The sequence below is a fragment of the Bacillus rossius genome, chromosome 5, assembly GCF_032445375.1.
Source record: "Bacillus rossius redtenbacheri isolate Brsri chromosome 5, Brsri_v3, whole genome shotgun sequence".
Taxonomy (NCBI): domain Eukaryota; kingdom Metazoa; phylum Arthropoda; class Insecta; order Phasmatodea; family Bacillidae; genus Bacillus; species Bacillus rossius.
Genome location: NC_086333.1, coordinates 45,861,073 through 45,887,518, shown reverse-complemented (window position 1 = coordinate 45,887,518; position 26,446 = coordinate 45,861,073). Strand labels below are relative to the sequence as shown.

At 33.0% G+C, this 26,446-nt stretch overlaps 2 protein-coding genes across 2 annotated transcripts in view; one reads left to right on the top strand and one right to left on the bottom strand.

Moving 5' to 3' along the window:
- Positions 1 to 26,446, top strand: part of LOC134531766 (SET and MYND domain-containing protein 4-like) — a 334,526-nt gene that overhangs the window by 49,117 nt on the left and 258,963 nt on the right. The window lies entirely within an intron of this gene.
- The window catches only part of LOC134531763 (protein grindelwald), a 93,333-nt gene continuing 80,427 nt past the window's right edge, over positions 13,541 to 26,446 (bottom strand). Inside the window, exon 4 of the mRNA XM_063367651.1 lies at positions 13,541 to 25,097. Coding sequence (XP_063223721.1) covers positions 24,798 to 25,097 — 300 coding nt within the window. The 3' untranslated portion in view covers positions 13,541 to 24,797. The remainder of the gene's footprint in view (positions 25,098 to 26,446) is intronic.

Below are 26,446 nucleotides of genomic sequence, written 5' to 3'. Positions count from 1 at the left end.
ATCCTTAGTTTGATCCCTATGATTTAAAATTTATCATAAATATTTGACTGTCGTGGTCCATGTTTAGCTAGTGTTTTTTTAAGAACTTATTTTTCAAACATAAATATTTTCTGGTTTATTGCTGAGTAGAACCTTCACTTTCGTATGCTTATTTGAAATATTTTTTTTTTAGATTGAGAATGAAGGAAAAAAATATTTAATTCGAGCACTGTTCGCGCAGGATACATCAGTCATTCGGCGCACTTTTTTGTTGGTAAAAGTATATACAGAAGATCTCACGGCCCAGCTTAAAATTGTGGATGGTACAAATTGTAAAGGATACCTCTAGCTAACATTGGAATCATGTGTTATGTTCGGACAATCCTTAGTTTGATCCCTATGAATTAAAATGTATAATAAAAATCTCGCTGCAGTGGTCAATGTTCAATAAGTGTTTTTTTTAAGTACATATTTTTAAAACAAAAATATTATCTAGTTTATTGTTGAGTAGAACTTTCAAATTTTTAAACGCATTGTAAAACATTTCTTTCTCGGTTGAGAATGAAGAAAAATATTATTTTATTCGAACACATTTCGCGCAGGCTACTTCAGTCATTCGGCACACTTTTTTGTTGGTAAAAGTATATACAGAAGATCTCACGGCCCAGCTTAAAATTGTGGATGGTAAAAATTGTAAAGGATACCTCTAGCTAACATTGGAATCATGTGTTATGTTCGGACAATCCTTAGTTTGATCCCTATGATTTAAAATTTATCATAAATATTTGACTGTCGTGGTCCATGTTTAGCTAGTGTTTTTTTAAGAACTTATTTTTCAAACATAAATATTTTCTGGTTTATTGCTGAGTAGAAGCTTCACTTTCGTATGCTTATTTGAAATATTTTTTTTTTAGATTGAGAATGAAGGAAAAAAATATTTAATTCGAGCACTGTTCGCGCAGGATACATCAGTCATTCGGCGCACTTTTTTGTTGGTAAAAGTATATACAGAAGATCTCACGGCCCAGCTTAAAATTGTGGATGGTACAAATTGTAAAGGATACCTCTAGCTAACATTGGAATCATGTGTGATGTTCGGACAATCCTTAGTTTGATCCCTATGAATTAAAATGTATAATAAAAATCTCGCTGCAGTGGTCCATGTTCAATAAGTGTTTTTTTTAAGTACATATTTTTAAAACAAAAATATTATCTAGTTTATTGTTGAGTAGAACTTTCAAATTTGTAAACGCATTGTAAAACATTTCTTTCTCGGTTGAGAATGAAGAAAAAAATTATTTTATTCGAACACATTTCGCGCAGGCTACTTCAGTCATTCGGCACACTTTTTTGTTGGTAAAAGTATATACAGAAGATCTCACGGCCTAGCTACAAATTGTGGCTGGTACAAATTGTAAAGAAAGCCTTTGGCTAACATTGGAATCATGTGTTATGTTCGGACAATCCTTAGTTTGATCCCTATGAATTAAAATTTATAATAAAAATCTCACTGCAGTGGTCCATGTTCAATAAGGGTTTTTTTAAGTACTTATTTTTAAAACTAAAATATTATCTTGTTTATTGATGAGTAGAACTTTCATATTTGTAAACGTATTGTAAAACATTTCTTTCTCGGTTGAGAATGAAGAAAAAAATTATTTTATTGGAACACATTTCGCGCAGGCTACTTCAGTCATTCGGCGCACTTTTTTGTTGGTAAAAGTATATACAGAAGATCTCACGGCCCAGCTTAAAATTGTGGATGGTACATATTGTAAAGTATACCTTTAGCTAACATTGGAATCATGTGTTATGTTCGGACAATCCTTAGTTTGTTACCTATGAATTAAAATTAATCATAAATATTTGGCTGTCGTGGTCCATGTTTAACTAGTTTTTTTTTAAGAACTTATTTTTCAAACATAAATATTTTCTGATTTATTGCTGAGTAGAACTTTCAATTTTGTATACTTATTGTAAAACATTTTTTTCTCGATTGAGAATGAAGAAAAAAATTATTTTATTCAAGCCCATTTCGCGCAGGCTACTTCAGTCATTCGGCGCACTTTTTTGTTGGTAAAAGTATATACAGAAGATCTCACGGCCCAGCTTAAAATTGTGGATGGTACAAATTGTAAAGGATACCTTTAGCTAACATTGCAATTATGTGTTATGTTCGGACAATCCGTAGTTTGATCCCTATGAATTAAAATGTATAATAAAAATCTCGCTGCAGTGGTCCATGTCCAATAAGGGTTTTTTTTTAAGTACTTATTTTTAAAACTAAAATATTATCTTGTTTATTGTTGAGCAGAACTTTCAAATTTGTATACGTATTGTAAAACATTTCTTTCTCGGTTGAGAATGAAGAAAAAAATTATTTTTTAAACACATTTCGCGCAGGCTACTTCAGTTATTCGGCACACTTTTTTGTTGGTAAAAGTATATACAGAAGATCTCACGGCCCAGCTTAAAATTGTGGATGGTACAAATTGTAAAGGATACCTTTAGCTTACATTGGAATAATGTGTCATGTTCGGACAATCCTTAGTTTGATCCCTATGAATTAAAATTTATCATAAAAATTTGGAAGGGAATGGTCGATGTTTAGCTAGAGTTTTTTTTAAGTACTTATTTTTCAAACTTAAATATTTTCTTGTTTATTGCTGAGTAAAACCTTCACTTTCGTATGCTTATTTAAAATATTTTTTTTTTTTTTTTAGATTGAGAATGAAGGAAAAAAATATTTAATTCGAGCACTGTTCGCGCAGGCTACATCAGTCATTCGGCGCACTTTTTTGTTGGTAAAAGTATATACAGAAGATCTCACGGCCCAGCTTAAAATTGTGGATGGTACAAATTGTAAAGGATACCTCTAGCTAACATTGGAATCATGTGTTATGTTCGGACAATCCTTAGTTTGATCCCTATGAATTAAAATGTATAATAAAAATCTCGCTGCAGTGGTCCATGTTCAATAAGTGTTTTTTTTAAGTACATATTTTTAAAACAAAAATATTATCTAGTTTATTGTTGAGTAGAACTTTCAAATTTTTAAACGCATTGTAAAACATTTCTTTCTCGGTTGAGAATGAAGAAAAAAATTATTTTATTCGAACACATTTCGCGCAGGCTACTTCAGTCATTCGGCACACTTTTTTGTTGGTAAAAGTATATACAGAAGATCTCACGGCCTAGCTACAAATTGTGGCTGGTAAAAATTGTAAAGGATACCTTTAGCTAATATTGGAATCATGTGTTATGTTCGGACAATCCTTAGTTTGATCCCTATGAATTAAAATTTATAATAAATATCTCGCGGCAGTGGTCCATGTTCAATAAGTGTATTTTTAAGTACTTATTTTTAAAACTAAAATATTATCTAGATTATTGTTGAGTAGAACTTTCAAATTTGTAAACGCATTGTAAAACATTTCTTTCTCGGTTGAGAATGAAGAAAAATATTATTTTATTGGAACACATTTCGCGCAGGCTACTTCAGTCATTCGGCGCACTTTTTTGTTGGTAAAAGTATATACAGAAGATCTCACGGCCCAGCTTAAAATTGTGGATGGTAAAAATTGTAAAGAAAGACTTGGGATAACGCTGGAATAATAAGTAATGTGTGGACAATCCTTAGTTTGATCCCTATGAATTAAAATGTATAATAAAAATCTCGCTGCAGTGGTCCATGTTCAATAAGTGTTTTTTTTAAGTACATATTTTTAAAACAAAAATATTATCTAGTTTATTGTTGAGTAGAACTTTCAAATTTGTAAACGCATTGTAAAACATTTCTTTCTCGGTTGAGAATGAAGAAAAATATTATTTTATTCGAACACATTTCGCGCAGGCTACTTCAGTCATTCCGCGCACTTTTTTGTTGGTAAAAGTATATACAGAAGATCTCACGGCCCAGCTTAAAATTGTGGATGGTACAAATTGTAAAGGATACCTTTAGCTAACATTGGAATCATGTGTTATGTTCGGACAATCCTTAGTTTGATCCCTATGATTTAAAATTTATCATAAATATTTGACTGTCGTGGTCCATGTTTAGCTAGTGTTTTTTTAAGAACTTATTTTTCAAACATAAATATTTTCTGGTTTATTGCTGAGTAGAACCTTCACTTTCGTATGCTTATTTGAAATATTTTTTTTTTAGATTGAGAATGAAGGAAAAAAATATTTAATTCGAGCACTGTTCGCGCAGGATACATCAGTCATTCGGCGCACTTTTTTGTTGGTAAAAGTATATACAGAAGATCTCACGGCCCAGCTTAAAATTGTGGATGGTACAAATTGTAAAGGATACCTCTAGCTAACATTGGAATCATGTGTTATGTTCGGACAATCCTTAGTTTGATCCCTATGAATTAAAATGTATAATAAAAATCTCGCTGCAGTGGTCAATGTTCAATAAGTGTTTTTTTTAAGTACATATTTTTAAAACAAAAATATTATCTAGTTTATTGTTGAGTAGAACTTTCAAATTTTTAAACGCATTGTAAAACATTTCTTTCTCGGTTGAGAATGAAGAAAAATATTATTTTATTCGAACACATTTCGCGCAGGCTACTTCAGTCATTCGGCACACTTTTTTGTTGGTAAAAGTATATACAGAAGATCTCACGGCCCAGCTTAAAATTGTGGATGGTAAAAATTGTAAAGGATACCTCTAGCTAACATTGGAATCATGTGTTATGTTCGGACAATCCTTAGTTTGATCCCTATGATTTAAAATTTATCATAAATATTTGACTGTCGTGGTCCATGTTTAGCTAGTGTTTTTTTAAGAACTTATTTTTCAAACATAAATATTTTCTGGTTTATTGCTGAGTAGAAGCTTCACTTTCGTATGCTTATTTGAAATATTTTTTTTTTAGATTGAGAATGAAGGAAAAAAATATTTAATTCGAGCACTGTTCGCGCAGGATACATCAGTCATTCGGCGCACTTTTTTGTTGGTAAAAGTATATACAGAAGATCTCACGGCCCAGCTTAAAATTGTGGATGGTACAAATTGTAAAGGATACCTCTAGCTAACATTGGAATCATGTGTGATGTTCGGACAATCCTTAGTTTGATCCCTATGAATTAAAATGTATAATAAAAATCTCGCTGCAGTGGTCCATGTTCAATAAGTGTTTTTTTTAAGTACATATTTTTAAAACAAAAATATTATCTAGTTTATTGTTGAGTAGAACTTTCAAATTTGTAAACGCATTGTAAAACATTTCTTTCTCGGTTGAGAATGAAGAAAAAAATTATTTTATTCGAACACATTTCGCGCAGGCTACTTCAGTCATTCGGCACACTTTTTTGTTGGTAAAAGTATATACAGAAGATCTCACGGCCTAGCTACAAATTGTGGCTGGTACAAATTGTAAAGAAAGCCTTTGGCTAACATTGGAATCATGTGTTATGTTCGGACAATCCTTAGTTTGATCCCTATGAATTAAAATTTATAATAAAAATCTCACTGCAGTGGTCCATGTTCAATAAGTGTTTTTTTAAGTACTTATTTTTAAAACTAAAATATTATCTTGTTTATTGATGAGTAGAACTTTCATATTTGTAAACGTATTGTAAAACATTTCTTTCTCTGTTGAGAATGAAGAAAAAAATTATTTTATTGGAACACATTTCGCGCAGGCTACTTCAGTCATTCGGCGCACTTTTTTGTTGGTAAAAGTATATACAGAAGATCTCACGGCCCAGCTTAAAATTGTGGATGGTACATATTGTAAAGTATACCTTTAGCTAACATTGGAATCATGTGTTATGTTCGGACAATCCTTAGTTTGTTACCTATGAATTAAAATTAATCATAAATATTTGGCTGTCGTGGTCCATGTTTAACTAGTTTTTTTTTTAAGAACTTATTTTTCAAACATAAATATTTTCTGATTTATTGCTGAGTAGAACTTTCAATTTTGTATACTTATTGTAAAACATTTTTTTCTCGATTGAGAATGAAGAAAAAAATTATTTTATTCAAGCCCATTTCGCGCAGGCTACTTCAGTCATTCGGCGCACTTTTTTGTTGGTAAAAGTATATACAGAAGATCTCACGGCCCAGCTTAAAATTGTGGATGGTACAAATTGTAAAGGATACCTTTAGCTAACATTGCAATTATGTGTTATGTTCGGACAATCCGTAGTTTGATCCCTATGAATTAAAATGTATAATAAAAATCTCGCTGCAGTGGTCCATGTCCAATAAGGGTTTTTTTTTAAGTACTTATTTTTAAAACTAAAATATTATCTTGTTTATTGTTGAGCAGAACTTTCAAATTTGTATACGTATTGTAAAACATTTCTTTCTCGGTTGAGAATGAAGAAAAAAATTATTTTTTAAACACATTTCGCGCAGGCTACTTCAGTTATTCGGCACACTTTTTTGTTGGTAAAAGTATATACAGAAGATCTCACGGCCCAGCTTAAAATTGTGGATGGTACAAATTGTAAAGGATACCTTTAGCTTACATTGGAATAATGTGTCATGTTCGGACAATCCTTAGTTTGATCCCTATGAATTAAAATTTATCATAAAAATTTGGAAGGGAATGGTCGATGTTTAGCTAGAGTTTTTTTTAAGTACTTATTTTTCAAACTTAAATATTTTCTTGTTTATTGCTGAGTAGAACCTTCACTTTCGTATGCTTATTTGAAAAATTTTTTTTTTAGATTGAGAATGAAGAAAAAAAGTATTCAATTCGAGCACATTTCGCGCAGGCTACTTCAGTCATTCGGCACACTTTTTTGTTGGTAAAAGTATATACAGAAGATCTCACGGCCCAGCTTAAAATTGTGGATGCTACAAATTGTAAAGGATACCTTTAGCTTACATTGGAATAATGTGTCATGTTCGGACAATCCTTAGTTTGATCCCTATGAATTAAAATTTATCATAAAAATTTGGAAGGGAATGGTCGATGTTTAGCTAGAGTTTTTTTAAGTACTTATTTAGAAGCTTAAATATTTTCTGATTTATTGCTGAGTAGAACCTTCACTTTCGTATGCTTATTTGAAACATTTTTTTTTTTTTTTAGATAGCGAATGAAGGAAAAAAATATTTAATTCGAGCACATTTCGCGCAGGCTACTTCAGTCATTCGGCGCAATTTTTTGTTGGTAAAAGTATATACAGAAGATCTCACGGCCCAGCTTAAAATTGTGGATGGTACAAATTGTAAAGGATACCTTTAGCTAACATTGGAATCATGTGTTATGTTCGGACAATCCTTAGGTAATTTTATTCCCATGAATTAATATATTTATATGATTTCATTTTCAAGATTTTTTTTTTAGTTTGACCATTATTTCTTAATTATTTTAATAAAAAAATGGTTGCGGGTTTTAGTAATTATACTACGTGCTTATTAAATGATTTGCCATTGTTTTTTTTATTTTTTTTATCATTTTGCTATGATGTTTTTGGTTGCGGTAGTATTTTTCTCTGCCCATCACCCTGCGCCATCTTGTTTCCGGTGTTGGTGTTGGTATATACAATATAGAACTTTACCGAGCTGCGAAAGAAAAGTATTCAAAGGGAAAACGAATAAGTGAAATATTTCCTAAAAAAGAACTAAAATATTCTGTAGCCACTTCTCCTTTAGAATTGGATACTCTTGTTAATATCGCTTGTCCTCTGTATCAAATGAAGAGGTGGATTCCAAAAGGGGCTAAGTCAAAAATGTACTTTTTCCAGGAAACAATTTTTTTTGTGTGAATGTGTATTTTGATAATGTCAAGCACAAAATCCACATAATGCTAATGTTTTACATTAAGAACATGTTCTCAGGCAGTTATTGTGATTATGAGTTCAATATATTACCTGTAATTAGGTTAAGAAAACGGAACATCAGTGACATAGAGCTATTTGGAAAACTTGTCAGTGACTAAGAGCTTTTTGGAAAACTTGTCAGTGACTAAGAGCTTTTTGTAAAACTTGTCAGTGACTGAGGACTTTTTGAAAAACATGTAATTGAAGAATATTAGTCCTACCAGATTGACAGGCCTAAGTGTGATGTTTACATAATACTGAAAAAATATGTATGTAGACTTATGCATAGTACAAAACAAAAGCAACAATATGATCTTTAAAATGTGTCAAGTCTTTTGAGTGAACATTAAGGTTACAATGTTTAAAGGAATGGATCTTCTTCATCATATAGTACAATATTGTTGTCGTTATCTCCTTCTACATTGTTAGTCAGAGCAGTTTGGTAAAACTGTCTTGCACATTGACTGAGTGAAACAAACTGCAGAAGTTTCTTCACATCTTGTCGCTTCTTTTCACTAATATGGTTTTCTGCTGGCGAAACAGGAACGTTTGTGTACGCTTCTTTCAATACTGTACGTGATTTAGTCACCTTGACTGTTGTTGGCAGACCACAATATGTGTTTTGAATGTCAATAGTAGTGTCATGCATTCTTGAGTAGATGAGAACACGTTGATCACGCATTTTAAAGGGAAGTCTTTTTACTATGGCCTTCTTTGAAGCTTCCATAAAGTTTGAGACCACCCAATCTATGCCTAACACATTTACTGTAGCACCCGTCGCAAATACCTTGTAATATTCACTAGGCTCTAATATTGTTTCTTTTTTCCGTAACTCCTTTTCAAATCTTCCAAATACTTGGTCAGGGGGCATATAGCTATGACCTCTGATTGGAAAGTAATGTTCCACTTTTGCAAAGGTTCTTGATTTGGCAACGTAGTTGAGTAAGAACATCATAACATTGGTGTTTTTATTTTGCCCACTGCAGGCATCTGAAAATAATCTCAGAGTCAAAAAGATTTTTGGTATTTGCCAATTTTTTCTCAAGATTTTCCAAAAAAATGACTCAATGCCGAACATACTTCATTAGAACCTCGACCACTTTGGTCTTCAGACAAGTGTACACAGATGTGTTGGAAGTGTTTTGTTGGTTTTCCATCAAAACAAACGTCAAATTGTACAGCCAGATTTGTCTGGCATAAAAGACCTCACCAATGCTTAATTTGGGCAGTGGTTGGTTTTGTTCCATGTCAAATGAAACACTTATTATATTGTTTTCTTGTTTCTTCATGATTTCATAAAAAATTTTAGCTCTAAGAGTATGTAGCCTACACTGAGTCATTAATCGAGCCTTTTCAGCAAGGTCACGTGACGTCTTGATTTGGTTCTTAGTCTTGTAACAAAATGAGCACACACCCGTCTTTGGGCTTCCGAAGCTGAGATTGAAGTTGTTTTGAAACACCTTGAAAAACTTAGATAATGAAGCAATTGGTTTGTTTTCTATTTTTTGGTTATCTTTCCACATTCGCCACAACTTTTTGATAGAAAATTCAGGATTAAGATAACCACGAACACTTTTTCCTCGGCCATAATGGCTTTCATTGCATCCAAACGTTTTAATGTATGCAATCATTGAGTCTTTTATCGCAGTGTGTTTGGGATTTAACCTAGCCCCACCACGCCTTTCATGTGGGCATTCCCTATATACTTCCATGTGTTTGCTTAAGGTGTTTATTCTTTTACGAGAAAATCTCGTTACAGACAAAAACGTTTTGTTACATACATTTAGAATACGACCGCTTGTCTATCGTATGAAATATTTAGTAACGGTACGGCTTCTAGGCTTATTTTTGTTTCTGGGCCTACGCTGTATGGGCTCTTGTGCGACAATATACTTGAAAACAAAGCTATTCTGTTCAGCAGCTGTTTTGTGTTTATAAATTTTGTCATAAAATGCACTTATATCTGCTGTAGACAGCAAAGCAGCCTTACAACTATTACCACCTTCTTTATGCGTGCATGCAACCATGGGCCTCACTGCTGTTTCTGGCAAACTTTTTACGGTTTTTAACCCACTTATCTTCATTTCTTGCTCGTTTTCTACTTCGTGTACTACTTATATCTGTTACAGAACATGTGCTATCTTGTAGTTCACTTACATTCATTTTGGCATTTACTTATACATTAACTATTGACAAGACAAACCACCACAATAACAATAATAAACAGACATAACCTCTATGCAGTACAAAACCATGACAATACTTTCACCATAGAGTAACTAATACCTGTTTATGCATGCGAATATCGGTGCATGACTAACCAAGGCTTGTTTGGAAAACACTGCTGACTTAGGACGTTTTGGAAAGAAACCCAGATTTCACTACCGCATAACAGCTATAACTTAAGCGCTTTTGGAATACCTGTTACAGCCATAGATGCGAATAGTAAAAAGTTAGTTATTCCACATATAAACACAAAATCGCTAAAATGTGACTTAACCCCTTTTGGAATCCACCTCTTCAAATGTTACAAGCATAAAACAGAACAGAAGAGGAACGTGACTGTAATAGTGCAATTAATTATTTATTAGAATCAGTGGAAAGCTCAGTAGTGCTAGATGAGTGTAAAAATATAACTAAAGAAATCATACAAAATCAGTGCAATAGTTTGACAACAAAGTTAGCGTTTAGACCATTGAATGAGGGCGAACAGTCATTCTACGAAAACTATGTGAGTGTTAGTAATGAGAAGGCATTCAATATTTCTGTAGCAACACGGAAGCAGGCAGAATTGTAATGAATGTGTCACTCGATCTGCGACCATAGCATTTTGATTTGAAGGTCACCATTCCACTAGGTGAAATGCCTACCAGGAATTTTATTGTATATGTACCCTTGTAATTAGAATAAAGAAAAATTCTTTGATCAACAATAGGTGGCTGTTCTACTTTAATTTTCGTACAATCAATTATTACTCTGCAATTAGGGTACTTTCTTTTGAAAATTGCAGGCATTGTTTCCATTATACTTTCCCTGCTAGGCCAAAACACATAATTAGCCATTGTAGATGCTAGCAACATTAGAGTAGTGGTGAAAATACGTGATATAGTTGTACGGTGAACTCCGAACATCACAATCATAGCAGCATATGACAAGCCAGTTTTCATCTTCATTAAAAATATTAGCAAACGATTTTCTTTACTAATCTTGCTGTAAGATTGTGTTTGATTAAGTAACAATGTTAACAATAGATTAAAAACAGCAAATGTCACGCCCGTTAAGTCTCGCAGTGTCTCATCTCTTATTGAGGGGTATCCTTGAAAACCTTGTATTTCATTACACATATCACTTGTTCCTGAGCTCTTGTCATAAAGTTTCTTATACGAATTAAGGCAGACTTGCAATGGAATAGAAGCTTGAGTCGACAATTCATCCCCATCAGTTGTACAAGAAAAAACAACATCGCAGACAATTGTTTCATTTACATCCGTCTGTATTGCAACTTCATGTTTCTTAATAGCAGCACTCGTTGAACATTCATAATCTATAATATATACATAGCTACTGTTTTTTTTAACCTTTTCGCGGATCTTTCATACCTCTCGGAAGTGTGTGATGAGGCAGCTGTCTTTTTATAGTTTTTTGGAAATAAACTGGGGACGTATGCAGGATTGTTGGGGTGTCCTGACCTTTTGTTTCCAATAAAGTGAAGACTGCATATTCTTGAGGTGGTTGTTGGTTCCCAAGGTGAATTATCAACACTGAAATAAAAATGTAACTTTTACCAAATAATACACTAATAGCCTCTATATAAATAACACATTAGTAAATGTACTAAAATAAAAGTAAAATGATAGAGTAGTGATGGCGAATATTTTTCTTAAAACCTCCGCAAGTTCACGAATCGTATGCAAAAAATATAAAACTGTAAAAGCAAACATTATTTGGTTGTTTTATTTTATATAAATGTTTATTTATTTAGAAAAAAATGTTCAAAGCACATAAATTTGACCACTTTTATGCAAAACTCGGAATAATATTTTCAAATGTGTTTCACAGAGCTTACATTTACTGTCGCAGCTACAGATGCTAGGCATAAATGTAAATAAACCATGTGATTACCGTGATACTTAACATAATTTTAGCATACTTTGTGCAGAAATTAACTGCTTTTATAACATTATATGCCTACATATTGTTTAACTTTGGCATATAATAGTTTATAAGCAGTGTACACCTACTTACTTTTGTCTGCGTACCTACCGCTTCAACCCACAACTTTCGTCGTTGTTCTTCAGTTTTCCGCTTTGGAAATGAATAAAACACTATATCAGATGATGTGTTTCTGTACGCATTACTTCACCCAACCACACAGCAATTTGTGTTACCTTTCCGCTTTTAAAATACATTCATATTGCTAGTCGTTTTGAACTGTTTAGAAGTGACACACTAGCGATGCGCAGTTACTCAATTCCTGCCGTCCCACAGTTAGTTACACTGTTGGCCGCTAGAGTGGCGCGCACGGTGCCTATAGGCCAAGACATTGGCCAAGATGGCCATCTTCTCCATGCATCACGAATACATTATTGTCTTTGACATCTGTCATGATGGCCACTAGCATACTTTCCCATTACTGTTTTGTCTTACTTAAACTTTTTCCAAGATATTGGTCAATATGGCCTTCCTACATCCATACATGTATTCGACGTTGGTCCACACTCATCATATATATACCTCATTTATCCGTCTCATGACAGTTGTCTTGTGGTTAGCATGACCATGACCATGCCCCATGACCATGAGATAATTTTGCTCTCGTGGTTCCAATCCCACTCACAAACACTTTAGTAAAAAATATAAAAAACAATAACAATCAGTGATGGTAGCACTCCCCAAAAGCAACTACTGGAACTATGACTTCATCAGCAATGCTAGCGCTGACTGCCTGTGGACTCTAGAACCAACATGGCCGCTAAGAGGAGAGGGAGCATCCCTACAATCAATAGTCAAGACATCCATCACCAAAAAAAATCAATACTCGCCCGTGTTGGCAAGAGGGGGAGGGGGAGAAGGTACCCACCACTTGGGTCCAATGAGAAGCACACTAAGTAAAGATTAGTCATACACAACTAACACAAATGGGATTATCAATTAACATTATGTGACAGGGTTGGGAGGGTGTCAGTGCAGAAGATGAGTCATAAGGGGGAGGGGGAAGGCGGTGGGTAATTGGACATGTGCACACTTAATTTAAGTTAGATTTTAACTTGGATTTTTAGTTTACAAGTGACTTGTGGGTGTGGAGAAGGTGCACTAATTATTATTGAGTTTTTAATTGGCTTATTGTTGGTACAGAACCACTGTGATGATGTACTCTTTAATGGAACTATGACTTCAAAATTTATTAATTAATCTTGATGAACTGTAACTATGCAATATAAAAATACAAATGTTTGGTAGGAGCTAAAAACTCTTTGACTATTGAGATAGTACAACAAAACACTACAAAATGTGGGTGCTATTGCATCCACTCCTGGCTCATATGGCTGCATATAAGGATGCTATTTCTGGATTAAAACAATTGCAGTAGGAGGCAAAAGCATGTAGTACCACATTGCATACTTTACACATTATTCTGATGGCTTTGGTGTAGGCTTGTTTTTAAGAGAGATATTTGCTACAGTAAAAAATTATATTTTTATTTACGTACCTATCAACATTTTTATGTTATGGGTTCCTATTACCAGTGTAATCTAAATAAAACTAGCAGATATTTTTATACATTTTATTTTATAAAACTAATATATTAGGTAATTCTTAAAATAACAAGTGTATTGGGCACACAAAACATTCCCTTATTCCTGTTGTCTTTTAGCTGCACAGAAGGGCTGAATACATTGATATATATCAAAGATTACTAAAGTACACCTCTCACACATTATATATAACACAAAACCTTTAAAAATACCAACATGATATTTATAGCTATTAATATACATCAGTACTAATTTTAAAAGTAAAAACAATTTTACATGATGTTTAATAGTTACAAGAATATTATTCTTGAGCACTTGTACTTAAAAACTAGTATGTAGCTGCAAAATATAGTCTATGCTAGATTATGCCAGCTGTTCAGTATGGGTAAAAAGGCACATATTGATACAACATTTAAAGCCAAGAAAATTCTTTATAACTGGGTTAAAACTTTATCCCTACTTAGGCCTGTATTCAAATGTTAAACATGTAAAAATCAAAAAATCAATATTAATTTAACTATATATATAGGCCTACATATATTTAATAGACAAGTGATGTTAACTGGTTTTACTTGAATTAAATAAATGAGTTTGTCTCGTGGTCATCTAGGTCATGAGATGGGTATGGAGTATCGACACAATGAATGAACGGTGGGAATTGGAGTACTCCGCGAAAACCCACAAGGCCATGCCAACTTCCACAAAGCTTTTCACTTGCGAAAACTCCAGGTTTGTCTCTCCCTGGAATCTAACCCCGTTGCTTGGGTTGGAGAAGAGTGATGTGACCACTCAATCACTAGGTTTCACTTGAAAAATAAATATCAACTGCAAAGTAATAATCTTTGTTTTGTGATTTAAAAATTAATTGTAAATGCAATAAATACTGTAATCAGGATTTTTCACGCAGTAACTGGATAAGATTAAGGTTTTTGGTAATGTTCTCAATTTCAAAAACAATTTTTTTTTCTGTAACAGCTTTTAGAATAAGTGTTGATCTAAACTGTCAGCACACTTTATATCTGTTGTTTCAGAATGCTAGGCACTTAAGTTTTATAAACAGTATACAATTTTTCCGATCTATTTCAGAACAATATATTTACAGTGTTTCTAGAACATTTCATAAATATGCCTGAAACTCTTTTGCTGTATGGATTTTGTGTAGATATATGTTTTTTATTACAAATTGTTTGTCATTTATAGATCACGTCATGACACAAAAACTGAATAGTCATAATGAAAGCAGCCCAAAAAAGATAACTTGATAATAATATTATTTAATCATAAATAAATTAGAATTTAATACATATAATGTAAGTTATGTACATAAGACACTTTTTGTTTATCGTGTGAAATTAACTTATAAGGTCAATGTTTCACTGCTTAAAGCTCCATAGATGATGCAGCACAATAAAAAGACTGCACATCAGTTCGGGGTATACTGCGTCTAAACGTGTTGAGGCACTTGGTATGTGCGCTAATGCTCTCGTAACTGCCACCCTACTTGCTGACTTGCTTCAGGTAAGTGCACCTCTAATAATGTAAGCTTCAAAACTTTTGTGAGGATAAAACCACAAATGAACAATTTAAACTGTACGCCACTGAGCACCACCAAACGTTTATCTGGGTGAATTCGATAAACTATGAGACCACCGTGGAATACAATTATAATACCAACACATTAAAAAATTTTCTTGGCTAGACATAGCTGGCAGTTTCCTCACCTTAGCATCAAACATGCTTGAATGCTGATCATGAGGATGAGTATCATTTTAGAAATAAATATGTGTACTGAATCCATTCAAATTGAAAATAACAGCATATAAATTATTATCAACAAGAATAAAAACACTTTTTATCACATATATATGTGCAAACAACTACAAGTTCATATTCGTAGTATTAGGCCTATTTGTGCTCCAACATAGCAACCTACAATCACAGTATTGCAGTATTTTTGCTTTCTAATTTATTTACAGTTCTGACACATCCCTGTTACTATACAACAGAAAATAAGACACAACCTCCCTACTTTATTTTCCATTAAAACATAAAATATGTAGTAAATATACATGTTAGTGTTTCACTAAATAAACAGAACAAGAAATATAATAGTAATTTGCAGCACTTATAGAAACAAATGTCTGGAGATTTTTCGATGCAATTCTAATGGGTAATTTAAAAAACATTTTATATAATACGTACATTACTCACACGTGCTTTTGCTGATGCGCACTTTTGGAAAAATCAGGCACCTTTACTTCAAAAAAGAAAATTTTAAAAAAAAACTACCACAAATGTATATTTGAAAAAGTATGACTCTGAAGCCAGGCTTCAATTCGCGTGGAATTTTCTCATTGTTTCTTGTTCAAATTTTACTACCTATTTAAGACACAAAAAATGTTAGTGAAATCGAAAGAGCAATCATTTAGTAAAATGCACAGTAGTTGGTGTCTCGAACTACCGCAAATTCGGGCCAAAATTTCATAATAAACATAAAACTGAAATTAAAATAATATTTAACATACCTAGTTTTATTTTAGTAAATATTAATATATATTATTCACAGTTTGAGTGTATATTCCTAAATTTAACCATTTCTGTGATGCTGTAGTTAGGTCAAATTATTATGACAATATTGATAGTCCTTTATTTCAATAAAAGGATGTACCGTAAAATATTCTTGGTCTAAAAATTGAATCACTTATTTTTTCCAACAGATTGTCCAAAATGTGTGACATGGTGCATGCTTTCAGCATGTTGCTGCTGAAGTCATAACCTCCAGTTACACTTTGCCGGTCAGAGTTTAACTGCAGTAAGTGTTTGACCGCTTGTCACTAGTTACCACACATTAATAAAAAAAAGTACTGCATTAAATAACAAATACAATATTTTAAACCATACTACATCCATTGTGATGCCAAATGAAAAAAATATATCCTACACTGTGGTTTACATCAGCTGATTTTGACAATTTCATTGGCAAAATCTTGCATAAAAATGATAAGCCTCCATGAAGAAGATATGAAAAACATTATATGAGAGCATAAGTTAGTGATTTGTATTTTGTAATTTGACAGCTTCAACGTCGACAAAAAATAAGTAGGTACGTCATTAATTCTATAGACTAAATTGGGTCAAATAGCCAAGTTTTATACAAAATTCAACCCATTGAAACACTGCCTGAAATTTAAAGTCTAAAGATTTCAGTAGGTTTGTTATCAGTAACAATTTCAATACTTCTTAATGAATATGTACCTACATATTTCATTGCAATTGTATTTGTTTGGTTCTCAATGTGTTAGTTTATTCTATATACATGCATATTGCTTAGTTACACAGTTAGGTACTCATCTAGTACATAATTATTATAGCAAAACATTTACTTTACACATTTGGTTTAGTTGACAATAATAACTACAGGTTATATTATCATAAAACCATTCTTAAATTTAATATAATATGTTGATATGTGTTTTCAAAGCTGCTAAATATGTGCTTATTAAGTACATAACATAATATAAAGCAAACTACTAGTTCAACATTAGTTCAACTAAATGCAATTTAATGCAATGAAAATTATCTTACATGCAGGTTTAAAAGTAACTAACAATACAAATCTCAAATTGCACTCAATAATACACATAGTGATTTATATTTTATAGAATATGTTATTTTAAATACTGTACAACATGTGGACGGAGTCAAACTGACAAGGTTAAAAAATGAGCTATTCACAAAGTGAAATAGGCACATAATGACATTCTACCTTACCCCAACACCAATATGAATTACAACAGTGCTTATTTAACTGTGCTGATTAATAAAAAGATAACATGCTTTTTTTCCCACTGAAAATAATTTTGCTAACCCACTAACTTCATGCTTCTTTAGAAATTTAAGTTTGTTAGTTATAAGCATAAAATAACACTACCTACTTAAAATATTTCTATCACATTTTATAATTTCACTCACATTACAACTTACCATCACTCTAATACTTGTTTCTTTTCGTTAGCATGTTTATAGCAATTATTTATAAAGTAATTGCCAGAAGGCAGATTTTTTTTCCATGAAAGTAAGTACACCAGAGTGGTTTTGGTTAACAAATTGTTTAGAAAAAAATATTTAACCAGCAGATTTGATAAACGTTATTATTGCATTTCAGAAATTGATTTATAGTCATGTGTGATAGTGGAGTAGGTATTATGCTGTATTTGTGTTAGTTAGTCAAATTTTGTATAGGCAGATGGAAATGTTAAACAAACCTTCTTATAGTTTTGATTTATAACATAGTTAGCTACAAGCAGTGGCGTAGCCAGGATTTGTGTATGGGGGGTGTTAAGAAGCATTCCCCCCCCCCCCCCCCCGTATTACAGCGGGGGGTCTGGGGGTCCTCCCCCGGGAAAATTTGGATTTTAAGGTGTAAAATAGTGCTATTTTAGCAGTTTTCGGTTCTTAAATTTAAATATTGTAATGGTACAAATTTTTATTAATTTTAATATGAAATTTTTTGAGTGATGAATAAGAAATTAATTAATGATTTGGTGCTAAGTGGGGGGGGGGGGTTTGAACCCCTAAAACCCCCTCCCTGGCTATGCCCCTGGCTACAAGAAGCAATCAAATTCTAAGTGGGGTTCATACCCAAATGCATAACTAATTTTACAAAATAAAGAAAATTCATACTTAATCTCTTTAAGTATGAATACCGTACTGTTATAAACTGGCATGAGGCAGTACAGCGGCTAGCCTTTCAGATTGAACATCTCAAGTTAAATATTTTCACAGCAATATGAACTAACTTACTGAACCTACACAACTCACTATGTAGTCCTTGAAACTAGTCTCGAATACTCATATTTATGAGTAACAAATACATAACCTTAAATGCAGTCAAATACAACAAATATATATATTGACTAAGATTATGGGTAATACAAATACCAATCTTCCAATACTACTACTGAATCCTTGTATTCTCAGAAAGTTGTTTGTTTACATCATGGTCATGTGTGTTAAACTGAGTTATACTGTGTTTAAAGTTTATTTTCTATTCAAATAATTTTTTAAGGGAATCATTTGTCCATTTTAAAAATAATTTTTAAGGCACTAATAAACATACATTACTTCTCTCATTACATTTCTATCCTGTACAAAAAAACACATCATCAAAGAAAAACATATAAGTATACTTAGGCCTACATACATTATTTAATTTTTAATAAAAGTTGATTATTTTAGAATCACTAACTTGCTAACCGCTTTTAAGTTCATTAGATTAATATTCACAAGCATTACATTTATTTTAATTTAAAAAATAATAGACAATACTTTTACTTCATTAAGACTGATGTGTATAAAGAGAAGTGCATGTGCATAATAGTAGCTATACCTAAATATATATATCTCTCCCTCCTGTAGTATTTTCTTAACATTTTATCTGTAATTTTGGTTTGCTGAAATGCAGTAAAAGGCTAACACAAAAATGTGATTTTTTTTATTTTTGTTAAAAAATTTATAAGACTATCTCATGGTTACATTTATTCATTTACACTTTTTCATCAACAATTTTTTTTTTCTTCCGACTCACTGGCAATGTTTAAATTGCTTTCCTACATTTCAAACTTATAGGTAGGTATAAATGAGTTGTGATCAGGGCCGCAACTAGAGTCTCTGGCACCCGGGGCATGAATGGATTCATGCGCCCCCCCCCCCCCCCCCCCCCCCCCTCTTTTTAGCTCATACCACACCAATAAAGCGGTGATCCGGGGGCCTCCCACGGAAAAATGGTGCTATTTAAGCATTTTCCATACCTATACATGTAACAGTTTCTGTGCTACTGTACCTTCCATGCATGAACCCACTATGTCCATAAAGGAGTCCGTATAATCACTAGACTTGTTCATTAAATTGTCGTCATAAATGTTTTTTAAAGATTCAAATTCAAATTGCGAGACCTTTTTGCAGCAAAGATTTTGATATCATCTTAGCAAATAGTGGATGCTCTCTTGTGTTCTATGGAAAAAATGCTCAAATTCGACAGTCTGTCTTGCCTCAAACTATTTCTTAAATATTTTTTTAAAATTTTCAATTTGCTGAAACTTCTTTCGCCTGAAGAAACTGTTACAGGAAGAGTAAGAAATATCTTAAGGGCTGTGGTCAGGTTTGGATATCCTTCTTCAATTCTGTGTTCGTGAATAAGCTTCAAGGGGGTCGCTGCAGATGCTGTTTTCATAGTGTCATCAACTTCCAAGGCGTGATGTTTAAAACTTTCCATTTCTTGAACTATTTCTTCTCCATTGTTGTCATCTTTGTATGTTTCAGACAACCATTTGGCTGCAGTCTTCAAATCTTTAACTTCCATTTTGTAGATGTTATCCCCATTTAAAAAGCTAAACTTGTCATTAATTGCTTGAAGAGCCTGAAACCGGGATTTTAAGGCATTCACTATTCCATCGCCACTGCTTCCTCACAGCCAGTGGTACCACCCTCTCTGACAACATTGTACTGTATTCGTATAGAGGACGCATTAAAACTTTCTAACTTCTCCCTTTACAATTTTTTTATGTTAATGATGAACTCAACATTTTTCTCAGAGTATTTTAAAATAAATATGTTGAGACGTTATATTGTAAATCAGATTAGACATTCCTGGCATGCAAGTTAAAAAAATTTTTACCAGTTACCAGTTGTAGTAGGGATTACAATGCAAGCGATTTCGGCGCCCCCAGAGCTTTGCGCCCGGGGCGTATGCCCCACTTGCTCCCCCCTAGTTGTGGCCCTGGTTGTGATACTGCAACTTGTGATATAGTCATATGTAAGAAAAAATCAGTCAGAACACATATCCTACAAAATTTAAATTTGAATGTTAAAGTAGGAAATTTGAACATTCTGGCTTATTTGATGTTATAGTTTAATGCTTCATATTTTGGTATTAGCAGAATGACATGTTCATAAAACTGCTTCCAGTTTTACTATACGACTCTACTTATATTTTTGCTGATTTTAATCTTATTAGGTTTCACTTCCCTGAATTTTTTTTATGAATATTTATGCTACTGATAGGTATAATGTTATTTTTTTATAATAATGTATAAAAATTGATTTATTTTTATTTAAATAGGTACAAATTAATGTGAAGAATCAGAATCCAACTTCTTCAAAATCTAAACATGACACACAGTACTAAAAATGACTCATTTTTCAGAGTAATATTATGTATCCACAATTTTTTAATGTCTTGTCTGGGAGATATTATTTCAATCAAAAAAAGTTTTTTGGAAACTGTTATCAGAAGGTGCCTATTTTTTGTCTGTAAAATATGTGACTGTTAAGTTTAATTTTGGTGTGAATATAAATGTAAATATACTAAATGTTATACAGAAACTAACATGGTTTGTAACTATAGTTACTCAAGAATACATTGAATTTATAAGTAACTCATATTTTAAATTTTATTTATACTTTAACTGAACAATATAGCCTATTAAGTTAAAAATTATACCCACTTATATATTTTTATAGGTACTTATATTTTCTGGGTTTTCAAGTACAAAACACATTTAAATTCAAAGAACACAATCCTAACGAAAAAAAACTTCCACTTCAAAATAGCATTACATATTTTTAAATATATTGCCAAATTCAATATTTTTTATATATTAAAATATAGTAGAATAAATTCTGTAACTTATTTTTTTTTTTAAATTCTGTTAAATATGCAATACTATCACAATATTCTTAACATAAAAATGGAATGTTTAGTGTTAGTATCAGTATCTCTACAAAATATTTATTTTAATAACTATATATACGTATACTTAAAAATTTAATAAAAAAATCTGAACAAATTTTTAAATTGTACCTCATCAGCACTCACACACTTCTGCAGTAACATAGTGTAACAGCAGCTAGTGAGCTACATTATACTGTAGTTGTCAGATTTTTCTTACTTATTTCTTGATATTCAACTAAATTTTTTGAGGGAGATTTTACAGTCAATAGTTACATCAAAAGTAATTCAATTTCATCTTTATTTTATTCTAGCATAGTTAGTAGAGTTATTATCCGATTGTACTTTTTTTTTGTGTTGATTTGCGTTCACACACACCATGTAAACTGGTGTGTGAACACAACCCAAGACACCAAAAAAAACCACCTGTATGTTTGCAAAATGTATAGTACCTATATGTTTAATTTATCGGCAACCCAATACTGTTTTTTAATTGTTTATACCCGTACTTCTGTGAGATAACCATGGAATTAGGAATTGTCAGGAGATGGCAAGCTGTGACGTAATTTAAATCACTTTTTAGCCTCACCATCGTCATACTGTTCCGCCTAAAACATTGCGGAAATGGTGTTTGAAAATGTCTGATGATGGTTAATATGTATGAATAAGAATCTTTAATGTTAAAATCAGTCACTTTCATATAATCTACAATGCAAAAACTATACTTCTGTTTTGGACGTCTAACCAACATGGCGCAACAATTAGCTAGAGAAAAAAATACAGCTTCACACGTGGCCACCCTCTGGAGATGATGAATCCACAGAACACAGAGAACACATAAATAGATATTAAATTTACAGTTACGTCCTAATGCATGTAATGTTTGTGGGGGGTGTAGGGGATACAATGTTATGGAAATCAGCTTTCTAGTATTTATATTTTTACAAATGAATAATGGGAGATTTAAGGATCCCCAAAAAGTATGAAATTTTTTTTATTGTAAGCCATGGAATAGAATATGGTTCCGGATGTGAACAAATTGTTTTAAATGAACACAGAGAAATGTTCTAGTATTTATTCCTGCCCCATAAAGTCTAGTAATTGGTATTTGGCCAACGTAGATATTCATCATTAATATGGACTACATATCATAATTTTCGTTGGTAGATAATCTTTATACATGACCTTAATTTATTTCCGAAATCTTGGCTTCAAAATATTTTAGTTACACTTTCATTACGAATGAATTATTAACATAATGGAATGATAAACAACAGTATCTATATGTGGACACTTGTAAAAACCAAAATTCGTGACTTCGAGTAAATATTACATCTGCAGTTTCACTTATAAAATAATCAGTTGTTTTTCCCCTGCTGTTTAGCCTACAAGCTGGAGCATACATGTCAAAACCAGAATACAACAATTAGGTGCATTTAGATTCCTTCCTTACCCCCGGACTGATTCCATACACTGATTTACTATATATTTAAGTTAGGTATAAAAAATGTAATAAAAAAGCTATGAGAGATAATTTTTACACTCTGTAATTCTAATAATTGGGATGAACTGTTCAAAATATACATCATGGTAAATTGTAATGAACCCATGAAGTTGGTGATCAGCTGTTTTAAGGTTCTCATATGCCATTACTTCAAACACTGTGGAGCAATATTAATAAGTCGATACTAATTTTATTTTCAGTAAGTATGTCATACATTAAGAAATGTAAATATATTTATTTGGTACCTAGTACCTAGTATCTACTTCATTCTCAGACAGTAAGTTGCTCATAAATTAAGGAGTTTTTCTTAAGTACCTACCTAAAACTGATTAGCATTGTTAGAAAACTGGTTTGTTCAATACCAATTAAAATTCTCTAACTTCCTAAATAGTTTAGTAAAATAATATTGATAGGTACTTTAAATAGGTATTTAAACTGTATAAGTTACATGCTTTATTTACAAACTGGCTGCACAAAGCAGAAATGCATTTTTTATTTATTAAACACTCATGTAACATTAATTAGTTGACATTAAAACTGAGAACTACCCTACCTTTACATGTACTAAATAATTTTTATTATTGTGATGCATTTTACTAGCATATAATTCAGTCAAGTTTCCTCGAGCAGGTGAATGCAACAAGTTATTGATTTCACACAATTTCATTGCTTTAAAACCAACACACAGTCCCTTAAATATACACAAAATATTTAAACATCTGCACATTACCAATATCATTACTGGAATACTGGTTACGGTCGACAAACTGACGTCGACTACATTTACCATTGTTTATTATTGAAAATTTGCCATTTTTAATGCAAAAAGGCCACACTGACATTTCCTGGAAATATAAAACAGAGTGACTGCTAACAATATTAGCTATATTCGTTGTTAAATAAATTCATTAGTAAATCATTCCCATTCATCACACTTTTCCAGATACTTTACAATAACATATTAACACTAAATCAATAAAGTTATAATGTTACTGCAATATTTACATAAAAGTTTCTAAAATGTTTGGGGGAAAATATATCCAGCCAATCACTATAAACTTTATTCATTATGCCTAATATATTTTGGTGGGCGTCCATTTATTATGTGCAGAGTTTAGGGGGGAGGGGGTCAATCCGAATCCCACGACATATCACCAGGGTGGAGGAAGGGTCTCAGCATATATCACGTAATTTTTTTGCTGCAAGAAACAGTGTAAAATTGCGAGAAAACTGGGTTAAATTAAGTAAAACACGTTCTCCACTAAAATATAACTAAATCCTACACTATAATATTTATTGCGTTTATGTGAATGCCTCTTGAGACCACACTTGAGTCCCCGTGGACTGAATTAGAATTAATCTTCTTTTACGAATTTTAGTAGTTCCTATTTAAGTATTTTATTGTTTGATTTTCTCACTGTGATTCTTGAAAATGTTTTGTCCTAAATAGTAGTCTTAACTAGTCTTAAATAAAAATAATCAAGCAAATTATGTTTTATTTAATAAATACAATGTAATCAAGCACAGATTAACGTATTTAAACTAAAAATACGCATTTTGAAAAATCTCATGTAGGATTATGGGGGAGGGGGTGAGCAAAATCTCACGAGATCTCCCCAATGGTGGAGGACGGCCGAAACATCGCCAAATTAGCCTCACGTAATTAATGGACGCACCCTTGGCTATTTCTTAACAAAGTAAAATGTTTCAATGAAAGCGATTAAAAAAATTAACTTATGAGCTAAATTGACAGAAACCAAGATGGCGTCTTTCAGTTTCAAGAAAGTCTCCGATCTAAAACAATCAAATTGGCATTTTTCTGTTTCAATTCTCTCTAAAAAGAACACTGCCATTGGACAGTATATCACACGTGTAATACTGACTGAAAGCAAGATGGCGTCTTTCAATTTTTATCGCTAACCCAAGAAACTTTTCCTATCTAAAACACCCGTGAAGTTTTTCTGTTTCAACTGTCTGCAAACCAACGCTGCCGCTGGACAGCACGTGGCACGTGTAGTACTGAGTTGTAGACAGGGGATCGTCAGAACGAGCTCTCCCTGTTCTGGTGGCCGCCGGACACGTTCTGCTGCTCCAGCACGGGCGACGGCGTCATGACCGGGTTGTCGTACGCGTAGTCGAGCGTCGCGTCCTCCGACGGGTGCCTGTTGCGGCTGAGCGGCGTCGACGTGGTGGTGGGCGACACGGGGCCGGCGTAGGACGGGCTGACGCTGCCCGCAGCGCTCGTGGCGGCCGGCGCGGGCATCTCCAGCTTCAGCGCCTCCGACTTGTTGTACCCGCCTCGCGCTCCTTCCTCGGCGCCCTTGTTGTTGTTCTGCGACGCCTGGAAGCAGCATAGAGTTGGGCACGGTTAGGAGACGTAGTTGCAGTCACTTTTTAACCTTGCCGTCGCCATATTGTTCCGCCCAAAACATTGCGAAAATGGATACTTGATAACGTCTGATATTGGTTACAAAGAATAAATTGAACTATCCGTCGATAAAAACACATTTTTTCATCGAAAAATAAAATTGTGAGAGAGTCTTTCAGCACTGCTAGTGATGTGTAAACATCTAACCTCGGTAACTACCAAATTCATGTGATCTCATGTTGGTCATGTTGCAAATATACTTGTAGGTAATACGAAATTCGGACACGAAATTCGGACACGAAATTTAGATTAGAATTCTTTTTGAAATAATGCCGAGCGTAATAAATATAGTGATCAATAAAATATTCGCTTTTCAATTACATGCAAAAATTCCTAAGACACGAATCGTACACATTATGCGCCCGCCGCTAAAATTCGCTGCCTGAATCGTGAAGGTTGCTTGCCCACTATAAGGCAAAGATAGCAACACGGCTTCGATTAAACACTTGAAAAATACTTGATCACTTCTTTGAACCTGATTTTTGACGAGATTTATTAAGAACTGCTCATATTGATAAAATTCACTAAACATTTAATACTTTAAAGTTTCCGAACGCATTAGAAGTTATAGCCTAATTATATGTAATTATTAAAATATTAACCTTTACGTTTTAAAACACGTGTTGTAGCACTAAATATGTTTATATATTAGTTTTTTTTTGTTTAAACAGTTGTAATCATTCTGTAAATACTTCCTGCAAACGAACTTTAACCTTATTGAGCTGAATAAACATTTCCACTTATGACATTAAAATTACGTTCTTTGAGATTTACAAGCACGTGTTCTACTACTGCCCTATCGAGCTAATTGGGGTTAGATGAGGAGACTGTGCATTGTAATCATTATAATACCAGTTTTCTTACGTATTTTAAAACTTAAGATTACTTTTTACGTTAACTATTTTAGTTTACAAAATATATCGCAGGATAGTTTCACTATCAAAACGTTTCATTTGGCTAGCTTACTAATACGTTTGGCATGTACCCTAATGTTTACGAAAGTGACTATATACGGGTTTATGTTGCTACACGTGTGTCCCGTCATCTTTGTGTCTCATTTCCGTTCACCGACTTCCGTTCCATTTGCTCGAAATTACTCCCACCAAATGCCGTACACCGAGAGTTAAGATGTTTACACATCAAAAAGTAATTTTAACTGTTCCACAGTGCAAAACATAACACTTCAGCCAAGGTTTTGGGCGTCTGACCAATATGGCGCTACAATTAGCTGAAGAAACTAACGGCCTCACGCATTTACTATG